The sequence below is a fragment of the Melitaea cinxia genome, chromosome 21 (assembly GCF_905220565.1).
Source record: "Melitaea cinxia chromosome 21, ilMelCinx1.1, whole genome shotgun sequence".
NCBI classification, from domain to species: Eukaryota; Metazoa; Arthropoda; class Insecta; order Lepidoptera; family Nymphalidae; genus Melitaea; species Melitaea cinxia.
The window spans coordinates 12424021-12439757 of record NC_059414.1 but is presented as its reverse complement, the minus strand read 5'-3'; the positions used below and the strand labels follow the sequence as shown (position 1 = coordinate 12439757).

General features: G+C 36.0%; 1 protein-coding gene across 1 annotated transcript in view; it reads right to left on the bottom strand.

Moving 5' to 3' along the window:
- Window positions 1–15737, bottom strand: part of LOC123663953 (trichohyalin-like) — a 61558-nt gene that overhangs the window by 13162 nt on the left and 32659 nt on the right. The window contains exons 5-9 of the mRNA XM_045598591.1: window positions 13777–13871; window positions 9953–10132; window positions 6919–7075; window positions 4613–4725; window positions 3837–3910 (exon numbers count right to left, since the gene is read on the bottom strand). Of these exons, the coding sequence (XP_045454547.1) occupies window positions 3837–3910; window positions 4613–4725; window positions 6919–7075; window positions 9953–10132; window positions 13777–13871 (619 nt within the window). The remainder of the gene's footprint in view (window positions 1–3836; window positions 3911–4612; window positions 4726–6918; window positions 7076–9952; window positions 10133–13776; window positions 13872–15737) is intronic.

Sequence of the window (15737 nt, the reverse complement as noted above, 5' to 3'; positions counted from 1 at the left end):
CTCAAATACCCGAAAATATAATCGCTCACGAAGCCGCTCATGTCCCAAGCAACCACCCCTAGATCATCCTCATTGTTTTTACCATTTTACCTACGGCGCAAATGCAAGAAAATGCAAGGAGCCATGTAGTTTTTCTTCGGAAAACTCCACGGGCAGTCGGAAGTAGCGGCCTATGACTGCCCAACAACAACTACAGGCCGTCTTTTTGTAACCGATCGTGTAAGTAAAATGCAGTTCCTTGTAGACACTGGTTCCGACCTGTGTGTTTTCCCACGGTCAGCATTAAAGACGCCCCGCAAGCAGACTAATTTTGAGTTGGTGGCTGCAAACAACACAGTCATTCATACTTACGGACCAATAAAACTGCATCTTAATTTCGGACTTCGTAGAGACTTCACATGGAACTTTACAGTCGCTGATGTCTACCGACCTATCATTGGTGTCGATTTCCTGACTTACTATGGTTTGCTCATAGACTGCAAACAGCAACGCTTGATCGATGGTATCACTTCCCTCTCAGTACGTGCTAACCATACAGTTCCGTCTGACGACATCGCATCAGTGAAGACTGTCACAGGTGAAACTGAATTCCACGAGATCTTGCGAGAATTCCCGGAGATCACAAGGCCAGCAGGTATACACTCTCCGACAAAACATAATACTCTGCATTACATCAGAACCACTCCTGGACAACCAGTATCTTGTAAGCCTCGTCGTCTAGATCCTGTCCGTTGTCAGGCTGCTAAAAAAGAATTCGAGGATATGTTAGCAAGTGGTACAGCCAGACGCTCTGAAAGTCCTTGGTCTTCTGCTCTTCACTTGGTTAAGAAGAAGGACGATGGTTGGAGACCCTGTGGTGACTATCGAGCACTCAATGCTAGAACGATACCTGACCGATACCCGATACGTCATATACATGACTTTTCATACCAGTTGTCAGGATGTTCAATATTCTCTACTATTGATCTTGTTAAGGCATACAATCAAATAGCTGTAAGTCCGAAGGATATACCAAAAACTGCTATCACAACACCGTTTGGATTATTCGAATTCCCTTACATGACATTTGGACTTAGGAATGCAGCACAAACATTTCAAAGATTTATTGATGAGGTGTTATCCGGTCTAGACTTCTCCTACGGATACATCGATGATATTTTGGTATTTTCTAAATCTAAAGAGGAACATAAGTCACATCTAAGGCAGTTATTTGAACGTCTCAAGCAGTATGGCATTTTAATTAACACTTCCAAATGCTCATTTGGTCAAGAAACTGTAAATTTCTTAGGATATAACGTTTCTGCTTCTGGATCTAAGCCTCTTGAATCAAAAGTCCAAGCTATCAACGAATTTCCTGTACCTAAGACAGTTAAAGAACTTCGACGGTTTCTAGGAATGCTAAACTTTTATCGTAGGTTTATTCCGAATGCCGCAAAACTCCAGGCGCCGCTGAATTCCATTCTACAAGGACCTAAACTGAAAGGTTCTCACCCAGTAGAGATGACATCTACATTACTCAAGTCTTTCGAAGACTGTAAAACTTCACTATCGCAAGCTACACTATTAGCTCATCCAGATTACTCGGCAGAACTCGCAATCGTCACTGACGCTTCAGACTTTGCTATCGGTGCGGTACTCCAACAGAAGAAAGCTGATGACTGGCAACCTCTAGCATTTTACTCTCATAAGTTGTCTACTGCACAAAAGAAGTATAGCCCTTACGACAAAGAACTTCTAGCTGTATACGAAGCTGTCAAGTACTTTCGACATATGATAGAAACTGCTACATTCGCTGTTTACACCGATCACAAGCCCCTCACTTTTGCTTTTTCTACCAGTAAGCAAGACTGTTCACCACGACAATTCCGGTATCTCGACTTCATATCTCAATTTACCACTGATATAAAATATATACCGGGTAAGGACAACAAAGTAGCTGATGCACTTTCTCGGATCGAAGAAATCAGTACCATAGATTATCAGACTCTTGCACAATCTCAGGACAATGATACTGAACTGCAAGACTTTCTTCGCCGTGGTTCTTCACTGAAGCTTGTGAAAATGTCAACTGAATTTACTACTATACCCATCTACTGTGACATCTCCATGCATTCACCTCGACCGTATATAACACCAGAATTTAGAAGACAAGTCTTTGACATGGTACACAGTTTACATCATCCTGGAAGGTCAGCTACAGTACGACTGGTGACACAAAGATTTGTTTGGCCAGGGATTCGTAAGGACTGTAGAGAGTGGGTACGGCAATGTTTAAAATGCCAAAAATGCAAAATTATCCGCCATACAGTATCCCCCCTTTCCACTTTCCTTACTCCTTCTTCAAGGTTCTCTCACATTCACCTCGACATCATAGGACCTTTACCTATTTCTTATGATTTCAGGTATTGCCTTACCGTCATCGATAGATTCACGCGATGGCCTGAGGCGTTCCCGCTTAAGGACATAACAGCTGAGTCCTGTGCCGCAGCTTTGGTGTCCGGTTGGATTGCACGCTTTGGTTGCCCAGCCCGGGTAACCACAGACCGCGGTCGGCAATTTGAAAGTCAACTGTTCAAATCTCTCACAGCGACAGTTGGCGCTCGACATATTCGCACTACCGCCTACCATCCTGCAGCAAACGGTATAGTTGAGCGAATGCATCGACAACTTAAAACAGCAATCATGTGCAACAGCAACTGTAGTTCTTCGCAGTGGACTGAGTCTCTTCCACTAGTACTTCTTGGCATGCGCAGCTCCTGGAAGGATGATCTTCAAGCGTCACCAGCAGAGCTCGTTTATGGTGAGCCACTTATATTGCCCGGTCAGTTCCTGTCGCCTAAGGATGATTACACCGCAACAGATGTAACTCTTTACGCCACACGCCTACGATCTCATATGGCTAAACTTTCCCCAAGACCAACTTCCTGGCATACATCTACCGCATCACCATTTTATATACCTAAAGACTTAACAAACTCATCGCATGTATTTCTGAGACAAGACCGATTGCGTGGATCGTTAGAACCACCGTATGCCGGACCCTTCAAGGTCATCGAAAGAACGCCTAAGTATTTCACACTAGACGTCCAGAACAAAAAGGTTAATGTTTCTATCGACAGGCTTAAACCGGCGTACATGGCAAGAGAAGAAAAGGTAACACTATCACAACCTGTCAAAACTTCAACAGAGAAGTACACACGAAGCGGGCGAAGAGTCCAATTTCCCAACTTTTATCGACCGTAGTTACGGTCTAGCCAGGGGGAATATGTGGCGAACTTCCTGATGATAATAAACGCCACAATATTATTTTATCAACTTGGACCAGCTTCTTACAAATTTTACACATTGGACCACACGATAAAACCAATGCGTTGAAAGAAATATGACGCCATCAAGAATTGAAGTGTTCGGCTGAACGGCGCTCACACACCACACTTGCTTACGAATCTTAAAACTAACCGTGCATCTAAATTTAATTATTATTTCATTCTCATATTAATTGTAATATCGTTTACTTTATAAATTAAATTCATCTACATATTAAATTTTGTTATTAATAATTATCTCCTACATATAGTAATCATATAAAACTAAGAACATCTTTTACAAGTACATAAATTACATTAGAGAGTAACAGTCAAATAAATGTGAGGTTATTAGGATAGACCGAATAATAGCTAGGCATTCTAGTGACACCATACATACAATAATGCATAGTAATGACCTCTGTTTCACTCTGTTGGTGAAAGGAGTAAACATTTGCCTGGCAGTAGGTTATATGACGGAACAATACAGTATTATTAACGCATTCCAATATATCAAGAAGTGAAACAAACCTTATCGTGATCTTTGGATGGCTTTGGCTTTCTGTGAAGAGGTGGTTTGCCTTCTCCCGGACCGAGCGGGCCAGCTGTTACGAATAATACAAATTAAAATTATTATTATATACATTAAAATATTTTACACAATTACAAATAACTAAATTCATCTAAGTGTAGCAATATGTTTTGATAAATGTACAACTTCAAACTATGTGATTGTGTCGCGGCAGACTTTGATCGAGCTTGCGAATGCGTTTGCGCGCGCGAGTTTGTGTGTTTGTGCATGGGTGTGCGTGTGTGTGCGTGCGTGTGTGTGTGTGCGTGTGTGTGTGTGTGTGTGTGTGTGTGTGTGTGTGTATGGTCGTGTGTGTGTATGGTCGTGTGTGTGTATGGTCGTGTGTGTGTGTGTGTGTGTGTGTGTGTGTGTGTGTGTGTGTGTGTGTGTGTGTGTGTGTGTGTGTTTGTGCATGGGCATGTGTGTGCATGTGTGTGTGTGTGTGTATGTGTGTGTGTGTGCATGTTTTTGTGCATGGGGATGTGTGTGTATGTGTGTTGGAGCGCGTTTGTGTGTTTGTGGTGGAGCGCACGCGCGCGCGCGTGCTCGTGCGCGTACGCGTGCGCGTGTGCGTGTGTGTGTGTGCGGTCACCGACCGGGCCTGCTGGGCGCGTGCAGCGACAGCGGGCGCGGGCGGCGCGGCGTGGCGGCGGCGCGGATGACGACGGTGCTGGCGTCGCGGGTGTGTGTGTGAGTGTGTGTGGTGGGGCGCGTGTGTGTGTGTGCGGTCACCGACCGGGCCTGCTGGGCGCGTGCAGCGACAGCGGGCGCGGGCGGCGCGGCGTGGCGGCGGCGCGGATGACGACGGTGCTGGCGTCGCGGGACACCGACGGCGTGGTGGCGGCGCTGCTGGCGCCCGTGTCCGCGCCTGCAACGGGACTGATGGAGCACGCGCACTGCCAGCAGTAGGGACTACGGGCAGTGGGGTTAAATGATACATATACGCGACACGGAAGCAAAATTTTTTTATTTAAATAACATTCTAAGCATATTGGGAGCAATCCATAAAATAAGTCTCGAAAATTTTACCATTTTGGACCCCCTTCTCTCTCTCTTCGATATAGCATGTTAGACTTATAGCAGCCCTCCAACAAATAAAAAATTTTATAGCTTGAACCCCTTTCTTTATTTTTTTTTAATTCGAAAAATGTTAAATTTATATATAAATACATGTGTATTTAACAGAAAAAAGGCTTCTGAATGATGATATTCTATATCGTTATGAAAAAAAAAATTAAAAAAAAAATTAAGTGTTGACTCTTTTCTTAGCACCCCTAAATGTCTCCCCTCTTCTTTATGTGTGAACGTATTTAATGGATGACCCCTAGTCTTTATATTGTTCATTTTTTATATGTAGGTATCGTATGTAGTATCGTATGTGGTATTTCTGTATTCATTCTTTAATTACTAGGGATATACTTTAATCAAGTAAAAAGTTATTTAGTATAGACTTGAATTATAAAAAAAAAAAACAACTGATTAAGGTACTCGAATCATATGTAAAACATTTCTAGGAAATGAACTAATATTACAAGGTAATAAAATGCTTTCTACTCGAATAAATTTATAACCTATGCGTTCATTTCACAATGCTTTGCTACCACCTTAATGGTTATGACGTAAAGTTAAGGTCGACTGAGCAATGGCTGTAAGATAATTGTGTGGAGTTCGAGTTTTAGGGTACGAATAATTCAAAGATTTTAAATGCACATAATTAAGCGTACTTGGAACGTCCACTCTGTATGTAGCTTAAAGCAATCGCTCGAGCAATACGAATCAAATACCTATTTTTTATCATTTCATGACCATTTAATCTTATTTTTAAATATATTTTTACAGTTGGTTGAAATAAAATCTATGAATATAGACTAGTTTTGATACTTTCGTCTAGTAAATAAAATATAAGCAATTAATTTCAAATAAGCATTTTTTACACAACCATGTTTATTTTTAAATCTTTGTCTAATTCCACTATTATACTTCAAGCAATTGCTCTTAGTCAATACATCTTTACACAAAATTAACAAAAAAAAAAAAAGAAAAAAATTGAAACAATTAACTGTACTATAAAGATAAAATGTCTAAAAACAAAATTTCAAATTAAATTTAAAATTTTATTGAATTTTAAAGGTTAAGTAAAAACTGTTAGCGCTATTATTTTCAAAAACATTGACCATACATTAAGAAGCAACAAGTTAATAATCAAAATAAGTTTTATATAATTATATACCTATGTTATGAATTAGATTAATATCAAAGTTACTTAAGACATATTGTAGCAAGCTTGCATACTATTAAGGCAATGCTAAAAAAATGGCAATAAGTAAATCACACTTATCTAATTCGCAGATATCTATCTAAATAGAACATAAATATAAATTATCTAATTTATATTTATGTTCTATAATTAAGAAATACAAACATTAAAATAACTCTGCACTAAATAAACTCAATAGTTATTGACACCATGTTAGTCAAATATATTAATTAATTTACTAACTACCCACAAACCATTGAAAAAAAAAAAACAGCGACAGACAACTGACACAATTCCTAAAACACTACTTAATTGTAAGTTCAATCAAAATCCCATACTGTCTCTCATTATCAAAACTGTTAAAACATATGACTATGTGTCGTAACGATAGATGGCGTTACTAGTACAGATTGCCAACACAAATTGCGATTATTTGCTAGGAATGTGTAGCTTTGACCGACATTACATTGAATATATCAAAAGGACTTTTTATCATTGAAATCCATGAAGTCAGACGAATAAATAAATTCGCAAGTAATTTAGAAATATCATATACAGAGAGAATGAGATTTAAAATTAACTTCAAATTAAGTAAAGATAATTCAACTCATCAAGGCACGCAGTGTATGCGTATACTTAAGTATTATATTAAAGATTGCATTAATGTAATAACCACGTACTAAAACGATTTGAATCATCAAGTGTCCGAATGAGGTCGTTGTCGAGCTCGTCGTGTCGTTAGTCGCTACGTACGTGTCGGCGAGAAAAACAACCCAACGTCCTACGTATTAAAGTCCAATTTACCTCGGGGAGTGTTAACACCCGTACCGGCTATAGAGGCGGGGCGCGGCTTGCGGGGCGCGGACGAGGCTCGCCGTACAACCGAGTTGGACATCGCGGAGCCGGGCCGAGAGCCGGGGGTCGTGTCGCCGGACCGGGGCTCTGCACATTGACGGGTGTGTTAGCAAACGGTTAAGTACAATAGCTTGAGAGTGTATTAACATGGTTAGTGTGAAATGTACTTGTTTTAAGCTCTGAGTTTCATGTGTTAGTTTTGGGGCATACATTTACTTGTACTAGTAGATTAAGCTAGTGATAGTTTTTGGAAGTGAGTGTGTGTGTGTGTGTGTGTGTGTGTGTGTGTGTGTGTGTGTGTGTGTGTGCGTATGTGTGTGTGTGTGTGTGCGTGTGTGTGCACGTATGTGCCTGAATTTTAGCAATCTATTTGAGTTACAGTCGAGATAGAATTGTATTTTGTTAATCAATTTACAAATATTAATAAGTTGACATATAGTAGTCATTTCTTTTTGTATATATTGATGTTATTAAGTTGTTTATGTAGATATTTCTAAATATTAAAAGTGTCAGTTAAACTAATTGGGTAAGAAGTTACATAATTATATGACAAATGTTGTGTATGGCGGTTTGTGTGCTGGTGTGTGTGTCTTGTCTGTAGACAATGCAAAGCACATAATTAGTTTCATACGTGTAAAAAGTTAAAATATATTTTAAATTACAAATTTATAATACTTGTTCATTAAGTTAAAATTAATATTAAATAATTATATATTCATTTATATAAACAAATTTAATTTATTAGTAAAGCTGTGATTTTGCATTTCGCAGTGACGTTAGCGATTTTAATACACATCATAGAAGCTTTTTTTACAACAAAATATAAATTAAGTATATTTCAGACAACACATTTTAATAACAATATTATTTTTACAGAAAGAGTCCCACTTTACCTTGAGTCAGCAGATCCACAACCAGAGAGAGATGGTGAAAGTCAAATGTCACAATAAGACGGTAGAAATAGACTTACAAAAAAAAAAGTTGAACTGATTCGAATGGACTTTGAAAGAAATAAAATTCGACCGTATCAGAAATTTTACTCTGTTTTTCAACCTGAGGGTTGATATTTTACTGTCAAATTTAATTAGGAACAAATAAAAAGTATGTACGTGAAAAAGAAAAGAATTTGCCCTATTGGTTCTATAATGTACATAGAAAAATACAACATTGAGAACTGACTTTTTTGTAGTCGGTTAAAAATAATAACATTAGTACAATACCATATTATTGTGACATTGTTGTAAATTAAAATAATTACAATTACCTGTTGTCCCGAGATTCTTGAAATTTAAACATAAATCCCATATAGAAGAAAGAGGAAGTTTCAAAAGAGCAGGAAAAGGGAATCAACTAATGGCATGAAATATGGAACTATGGAAAGTAAATCATTTAAAATATTCCTTACGCGATAAAATTTATTATTACAGATTTACTTTTCTAACATCTTTAAGCAAATAAATATTCTAAAATTTAAAAAAATAAAAAAAGCGATTTAATTCTTATAAGGGGTGTTCAGTAAAATCTATTGGAATGATTTACAAAAAAAAAAAATCAAATTAGCCCACAATACATTAAATAAATATTAGCATAATATGTAAATCAGATATTTGCGGTCACACAAGGACATTAAGATAAAGGCTTTGTCAACCTTAATATATTGCAAGCGATTTTATACATTAAAACGTGATGTTAGTACTGCTTTTTCAATGTCTCAAATCTAGGTTGCATGTGACTTTTCTATTTGTTGAAATGCATCATTTAAATGAAAATATTTGAGCATCTATTCTAGTTTCAGGTAACCTCAATTTTTTTGATTAAATTTTGCAGATTTTATAGCTTGGAAATTAATTTAGATGATTTGATTTGTAATTGAGAAAGATTGATTGAGAGTCAATGAAAACAAAGTAAGGCTTTGGGTCTTTAAAACAGAATATTTAAAAAAAAAAAAACTTGATTTTAAAACAATTTACATTATACTTACTAAATATGCATTTCTTAAAACGTAATTTAAATGTAAGTCGACGTTTGATTAAGTGAAATGATAGTGCAACTTAAATGGCCTGACAAGTGAAGGAGAAAGCACCCTTAAAAGCTAAAAGCCCAAGTTAATCACTGTCCAGCGATGAGCCACCGGCGTAAGCCGCACCCGAAAGCTCGAAATAAATTGGTAGAACCAGCACATTATATATAAGCTTAATAAAAATAACAATTATTATAAATACAAATATATTGTTATATACACTCAAACACACTCACACTCATAAAATACGCACAGCTCAATTTCAAACTAGCGGGATCAAAGAGTAATGATAAATATTTCGATTATATTTAAAGCGAAACACATAAAATTTTAAATATTGTTTACACAGATCATAGTCTAGAAATTTCTTTCAAAATCCATAATTAATTAATCACGGATACAAAGAACAAATGAATAGGTAGTTGAAAATTTAACACATGGCAAAGGTTAGGTTTTGTTTTATTTATTTTTTTTATTTCTCTCATTCTGCTAAACGTCATTAGCACAGGCCGAAACTGCCACACAAAATCAACCAAATCACACAAAGAAAATTTTATTCCGATCCACCAAACGTTTTTCCAAACCGTGCTGATTCTACGCTGCCGTTCTTTGGTAAAAGGCAGTAACGTTTAAATATCGAAATCTGAGATAATTAACTTTAAAATTTTGTATTTATTCTTACTAAGCACACGGTTTTACAACATTAGCATTGGTTTAACAGATAGAGGATATCCGAACTACAGATGAATCTTCACCCACCTATTTAATGGATTTTTAATTTATTATACCAAATAAATGAACCGCGAATCCAGTTCGGATCTTAGACCGAGCAGAATATCATTAGAATTGTAATCATAAAAAGAAATGTATTGACGTCAAATTTTACATAGCGAACAATTACTGCCTTTTACCCCTTGACGGCGGTAAGTTGGGGTAATACGTACGTCGTATGTTGAGGTGATGCATGGAAGGCGACGCGGAGTGTATCGGGCGCTGGGAGGGCAGCTTGTCCAGTCTCGTCATGGAGTAGGCCCTACCTGGTCGCGCGGGCAGCGTGGGGACCAGGTCGGTCCGGCGGCGGGCCACTGACGACCACACGGGTTGGGGGGAACGGTCGGGTTCGTCTGCAAGGGGGTTTTATGTTTAATTTAGTACGGTTAGATATTTTGGATATCCATGGCGATCGTTTTGGGTTTACTACGTTTGGACGGAAGCCAGGCGGGTTAAGGGTTAACGGTGGGGTTTGTTTATAGGTATACCCAGTTTAGTCTACAATTACCCCAAAGTAAAATCCCACTGCTGGGCATAGGTCTCTTTCTTCATGTTAGAGAAGGATAGTTGGGTAAAATTGAGTATCTTTTTGGGTTAACTATGTTTGAACTGAGACCACGCAGGCGGGGGGAACGGTCAGATTCGTCTGCAAGCGGTTTTATGCTCATTTTAATTTGGTAAAACTGAGGGGTAGTATATTTTTAGGTCTTGTTCTCTTTTCGAGGGTAGGGCATGGAAGGGGATTTCTCAATTGAGGATTTTGATAAAGCTTAGATTTTTAATGTCACACAAAACTTAATCGGTCGAGCCACTGACGCCTACAGATCATCAGTTGGGGGGAATGGTCGGACTTCTCTCCGTTTTTATGCTCAGTTTAGTATTGCTGGGTCAAATTTAATATTTTTTTTCGGTCTAGTTTCGAGGGTACGGAAAGAGTTTTAAGTAGGGCGATACAGATAAAGCTTAAATTTTTGATGTGTCGCCTTACTAACCTTAGTTAAATATTGTTTATTGAAATGAATTTGTTTTTACCTAAATGGCAAAAATTTGCTCGAACGTTTTATTAAATAGTTTTAGACGGCATTGTCGATTTAGGCGAAGACAGCCATATTAATATTACATCGGCTTTTTCGTGTATTCTCAATTTTAAAAAAGCATTCCTAGTCGTAATCTTGCTTGACAAAATCAGACGAGGTACAGATTAGTCTTATAAAGGTACAAAGTGTATGGCATTAAACACAGATAATGTTTCAATGACATAATGATCACTTGATTGTAATTTCGATGTAATCAATTGGAATTATTTAGAATTTGTCACATAATTTCAAATGTCATCGGATACAGTTACATCTTGCTTTACAACATTTATTTAATTTCTCTAAAACATTCAAAAAAAAAAAAAAAAAAAGAAATTAAGAAAATGCACAAAGCGTGGGTTTCAATGATTCAATATTTATCTTTTGATTTGACGTACAAGGAAGTTTCAAAGTAGGCGGTATAGCAAATTTTGTTGACATTTATTTTTTATTTTGTTATATTTAAATAAATCAATATTTAACAGCACGTAATCAAACAATTTGATTTGAAAAATAGACACATATTATGTTCCTTAAAAATCAAATCACGACTACTTTATGTCTTCGAATCAAACAAAACCAAACACGGTACTGGTACAACTATTTTATTACTCATTCGTTTTTTTTTATATTACTAAGCAAACACTAATAGTTCGCTAATAGTTCAAACATACTAAAACTTCTAGAATTGCTTAGTATTTAATTATTATAGCTGTACAAGCATGACGTGACACGTAATGGAATTTAAGGCCTTTATCAACTGTTGGCACGGCGTGTATTACCTTATTCGTCTTATTAATTCTTGACACAAGGTTGTCATTGGACTTAGGTACTGAGATGCTTTTCTCAATTCCGTATTCGTTACAAATAATTCTATTATAGTATTTCCTTGCTAATTTTTTTTTTTCTAATGATATGTTCGTACAGATTTGAACCTCAACATGAGAAAGGATATCATAGACGGATTTTTCAAATTTGCGTTCCAATTGCATCCATGACGTAATTGAGTAAACGTTTCACATGTTTACCATTTAGATTTAATAGATTTGTCATATTTGTTTTACAATCGTTTTAAACCAACTCAGAGATATAAATGTCGGTTCATTTAAAGTTCAGCGAACTTAACCAACTTGGTAGATTTAAACCAAACCCTTCTTTTAATAGGAACACCGTTTGAAATAGTCAAACGTTACAAGTCTAGTTAACTTATTAAGGCAATTGGTAATAAAGAAATAGAAAAAAATTCTCATATTTCTAATTTTATCATACCTTTCATGGTTAAAAACTAAATGAAAAAATCAGAAAACAATACTTCTTAATTTATTCATAATAGTTGCGTGACAAAGCAATATGGTTATTAACCTAATAATATTATAGATTGTTACTTACATAAACTTGTGAACATGATTCCTTTGCGGCGTAATAGAAAGAATTATACTTTTAGTTTAGACTTAAACAATAGTTAGAATTAAAAAGAAGACACTATTCATAGACAGTATTTATACTAATTGAATAATAAAATATCTTCTAATCATAAAAATTATATTTGAAAATTCTGCACTCGCATATTCTCTGTATTCTTGCAAAAAAAATAATGCTATTCTACCAATTCAATAATTGTGTTTGCTCGCAAACGAAAAAAAAACCGACTTCAATTACATCGACAGTAATAAAAATCGACGAAAAAATTAATAAACGAAGTAGTCATCACTACGATTTTCGAGGGTTCCCTTCGATTTTTCTGGGATTCTATCATCAGATCCTCGTTTTCTTACCATAGTACCACCCTTTCCAACAAAAAAAGAATTATCGAAATCGGTTCATAAACGAGACGAAGTTATCCCCGAATATACATAAAAAATATATGTGTATACGGTCGAATTGAGTGACCTCCTCCTTTTTTGACTAGCCCGTTGGCGCAGTTTGTAGTGACCCTGCTTTCTGCTCCGACGGTTGTGGGTTCGATTCCCACCCCGAGTCTGGGTGTAATATAAATATTTATTTATATATTTATATATGTATTATTTATAAGTATGTTTATCGAAAAAAAAAAAAATGTAGCTATATACCAGTCTGCTGTAACCTATAACACAAGCATTAAGTTGCTTACTTTAGGAACAGACGACCGTGTGTGTATTGTGTAAATATTTATTTATTATTTATTATTTATTTTTGAAGTTGGTTAAAAAATTATAAAAAATTGTGCCTAAAGTCTTGGATTTTCATCAAAACACGAAACTACCAAAAAACCACATTTTCTCTTTATAAAACATTATATTGTAATTTAATTCTTTTGTAGCATACGTATACCTACTATATACCTAGCTCCATACTATTTAAGCGTCAAGCCCCAAAGCGCTTATCAATACTAGAGCTCTAACCCAATACACATGAGAAGAAAAACTACGAGATAGAAAGAGACAGTAACATATTTTTAGGGCCTGTTTCACCGGTTGAGGACAACGCTATTTAGTGAACGACGCGACGGTATCCAACAGATAAAAGTTTATGATATATAATTATTATTCATCATTAAATTCCATATTATTTACGAGATATTATCTAAAGTTGTAGTTTGAATAAATTGATTCATCCTGTAAAATCCCACTGATAGTATATGCCTCTTTCAACATGTAGGAGAAGGATCGTAGCTTAATCAACCACGCTGCTACACTGCGGATTGGTGGGTATATACCCACTATGAGTTACGGTCGCTATAAGTTGTCTATGATAACGACCAGTACCGACAGCTTAGTGTACATTCCGATGCACAGATTAATTATGTATAAAGTCTATTCGTAACTTGTTTACGGGATAAACTTAATCCACAATCGGCGAAACCGGCCCTTAGCATCGAAAGGAAGGAGAAAGAACACAAGAGTATAGTAAGAGTTAGAGAGAGACAGCGATATTTTTGTTACCTTTATTGTCAGTATCGGACGTGTCTAGCTGAAGTGCGGACGCGCGTCTCGTGAGCGGCGCAGACGCGAACATCACATTAGTTGTTGATGCCGCCCTGGAAATTATAAATAGTAATTTATAATATTTGTATGAAGTATATCAAGTTTAATGGGTTAGTTTTGCATATCAATAAGGCATTCTATTAAATTCATTCATGAGAAAATAAAACAGTGGATTTCTTATTGGTTAGGTCTGCACAATTTGGCAATATTTAATAGTCTTAAGCAAGGGTTTTCAAATTCAGTGGCACAATAAATTGTATATAGAATGGAAATTAATAGTAAACATATCCTGAGATTGAAAAAAAAGATATTGAAGAAGAGAATGAATTATCAAGAGCTTTTAATTGATTTTGTATCATATCAATGTTGTGACTGGTTAGTTTGGTACATTCTGCAGACATTCACATTCTACATAACATTTACAATTTTACATATTTAAAATTATGACAGTTAAATAAATAAAATTATAATCAAATCAAGGTACAGTTATATAGTTAATTCTAAGTTAATATCTACAGATATAAAAGTATATATTTTAGTGGTAATATATATTTATATTTTTAATTGATACCTTGTAACAGTGGTTGTATATTGTGATTGATTTTCATATATATGTACATTGCTAAAATATATTTTACAGTAAATAGTTCCATAATAATAATTACACATGTCGACTAGCTGCCTCCGCGAACGTTGTTTTGCCATATATGTTATTAACCCCCTCAATCCCTTCCCTAATAACTCATAGTTATGAAAAATAGATGTTGGCTGATTCTTAGACCCACTCGATATGCACACAAAATTTCATAAAAATCAGTCCAGCCGTTTCGGAGGAGTATTGTAACTAACATTGTGACACGAGAATTTTATACATGCTAAATATAAATAAAATACAGTTTTTATAGTTTTTAGCGAATGTAATATAGGCCTGGCCAGGGATTCTTCAGCCAACTTTACATGCTAAAGAAGATAATTATTTAATTTTTATTCACTAAGCAGATGGGTGAAGATCACGTCTAGTTCGTATCTTAGACTAATATATTTTAAGCGCGAAATAAAAAAAAATAGTACATGCTTTTCCCCGTGACTATACTTATATAAAAACAAATCCGGATACGACACTACAATCGGAAATTTGTACCAGAAATATTGTGAATAAAACACTTTTCGTTGTTATGCAAAACCGCAATGATGTTATTGTTAAAATTGTCATGTCAAAATAATTCCATTGTTTTATTGACACAATGGGTTTTGGGTGTTACGTGTATAGGAGAAGGGAGATTGTGTATTGAGGTTAATAAACTTAGCCCTATTAATAAAATGTTTCGATATTTTTAATTGAGTATATTTAACAATTTCATGTTTCAAAGTCTACAGTTTCTTGACCAAACCATAGAAAAATATGTATTGTAGAATTCTCAGATGTATAAATGTAAGTCGTTACAAAGAGTAATAGCAGTCTACTTATAGAATTTTTGTTAGCTCGTCTGTTAGTAACATTTACGTGATCACAGAACATATGTATTTCATACTTTTAAAGTTGTAATTTAGATGGTCTAACTTAGAAGTGAAAGGTAGTTTTCAATTTCGATCAATATTAATTGTAGTACAGTTATGACTGAACAAGTAACAGTAGTTGAATCATATTGAAGTCGTTTTATCATATAATAAACAACCCAGACTTAGGGTCCATTTCATCAGTTGTAAATAATACTATTTGACGAATGATGATATTCAACATTTGACGACGCGTTCGCGCGGCGGTCACATTGCTGGTTGTTGTGCTAGCGGTCGCGGGTTCGATCCCCGCACATGACAATCATTTGTATTGGCCATACAGATGTTTGTCGTGGTCTGGGCGTTTTTGCTTGTGTATTGTGTGTGTTTCCGGACCACCGACACAGGAGAAAATCCTACTG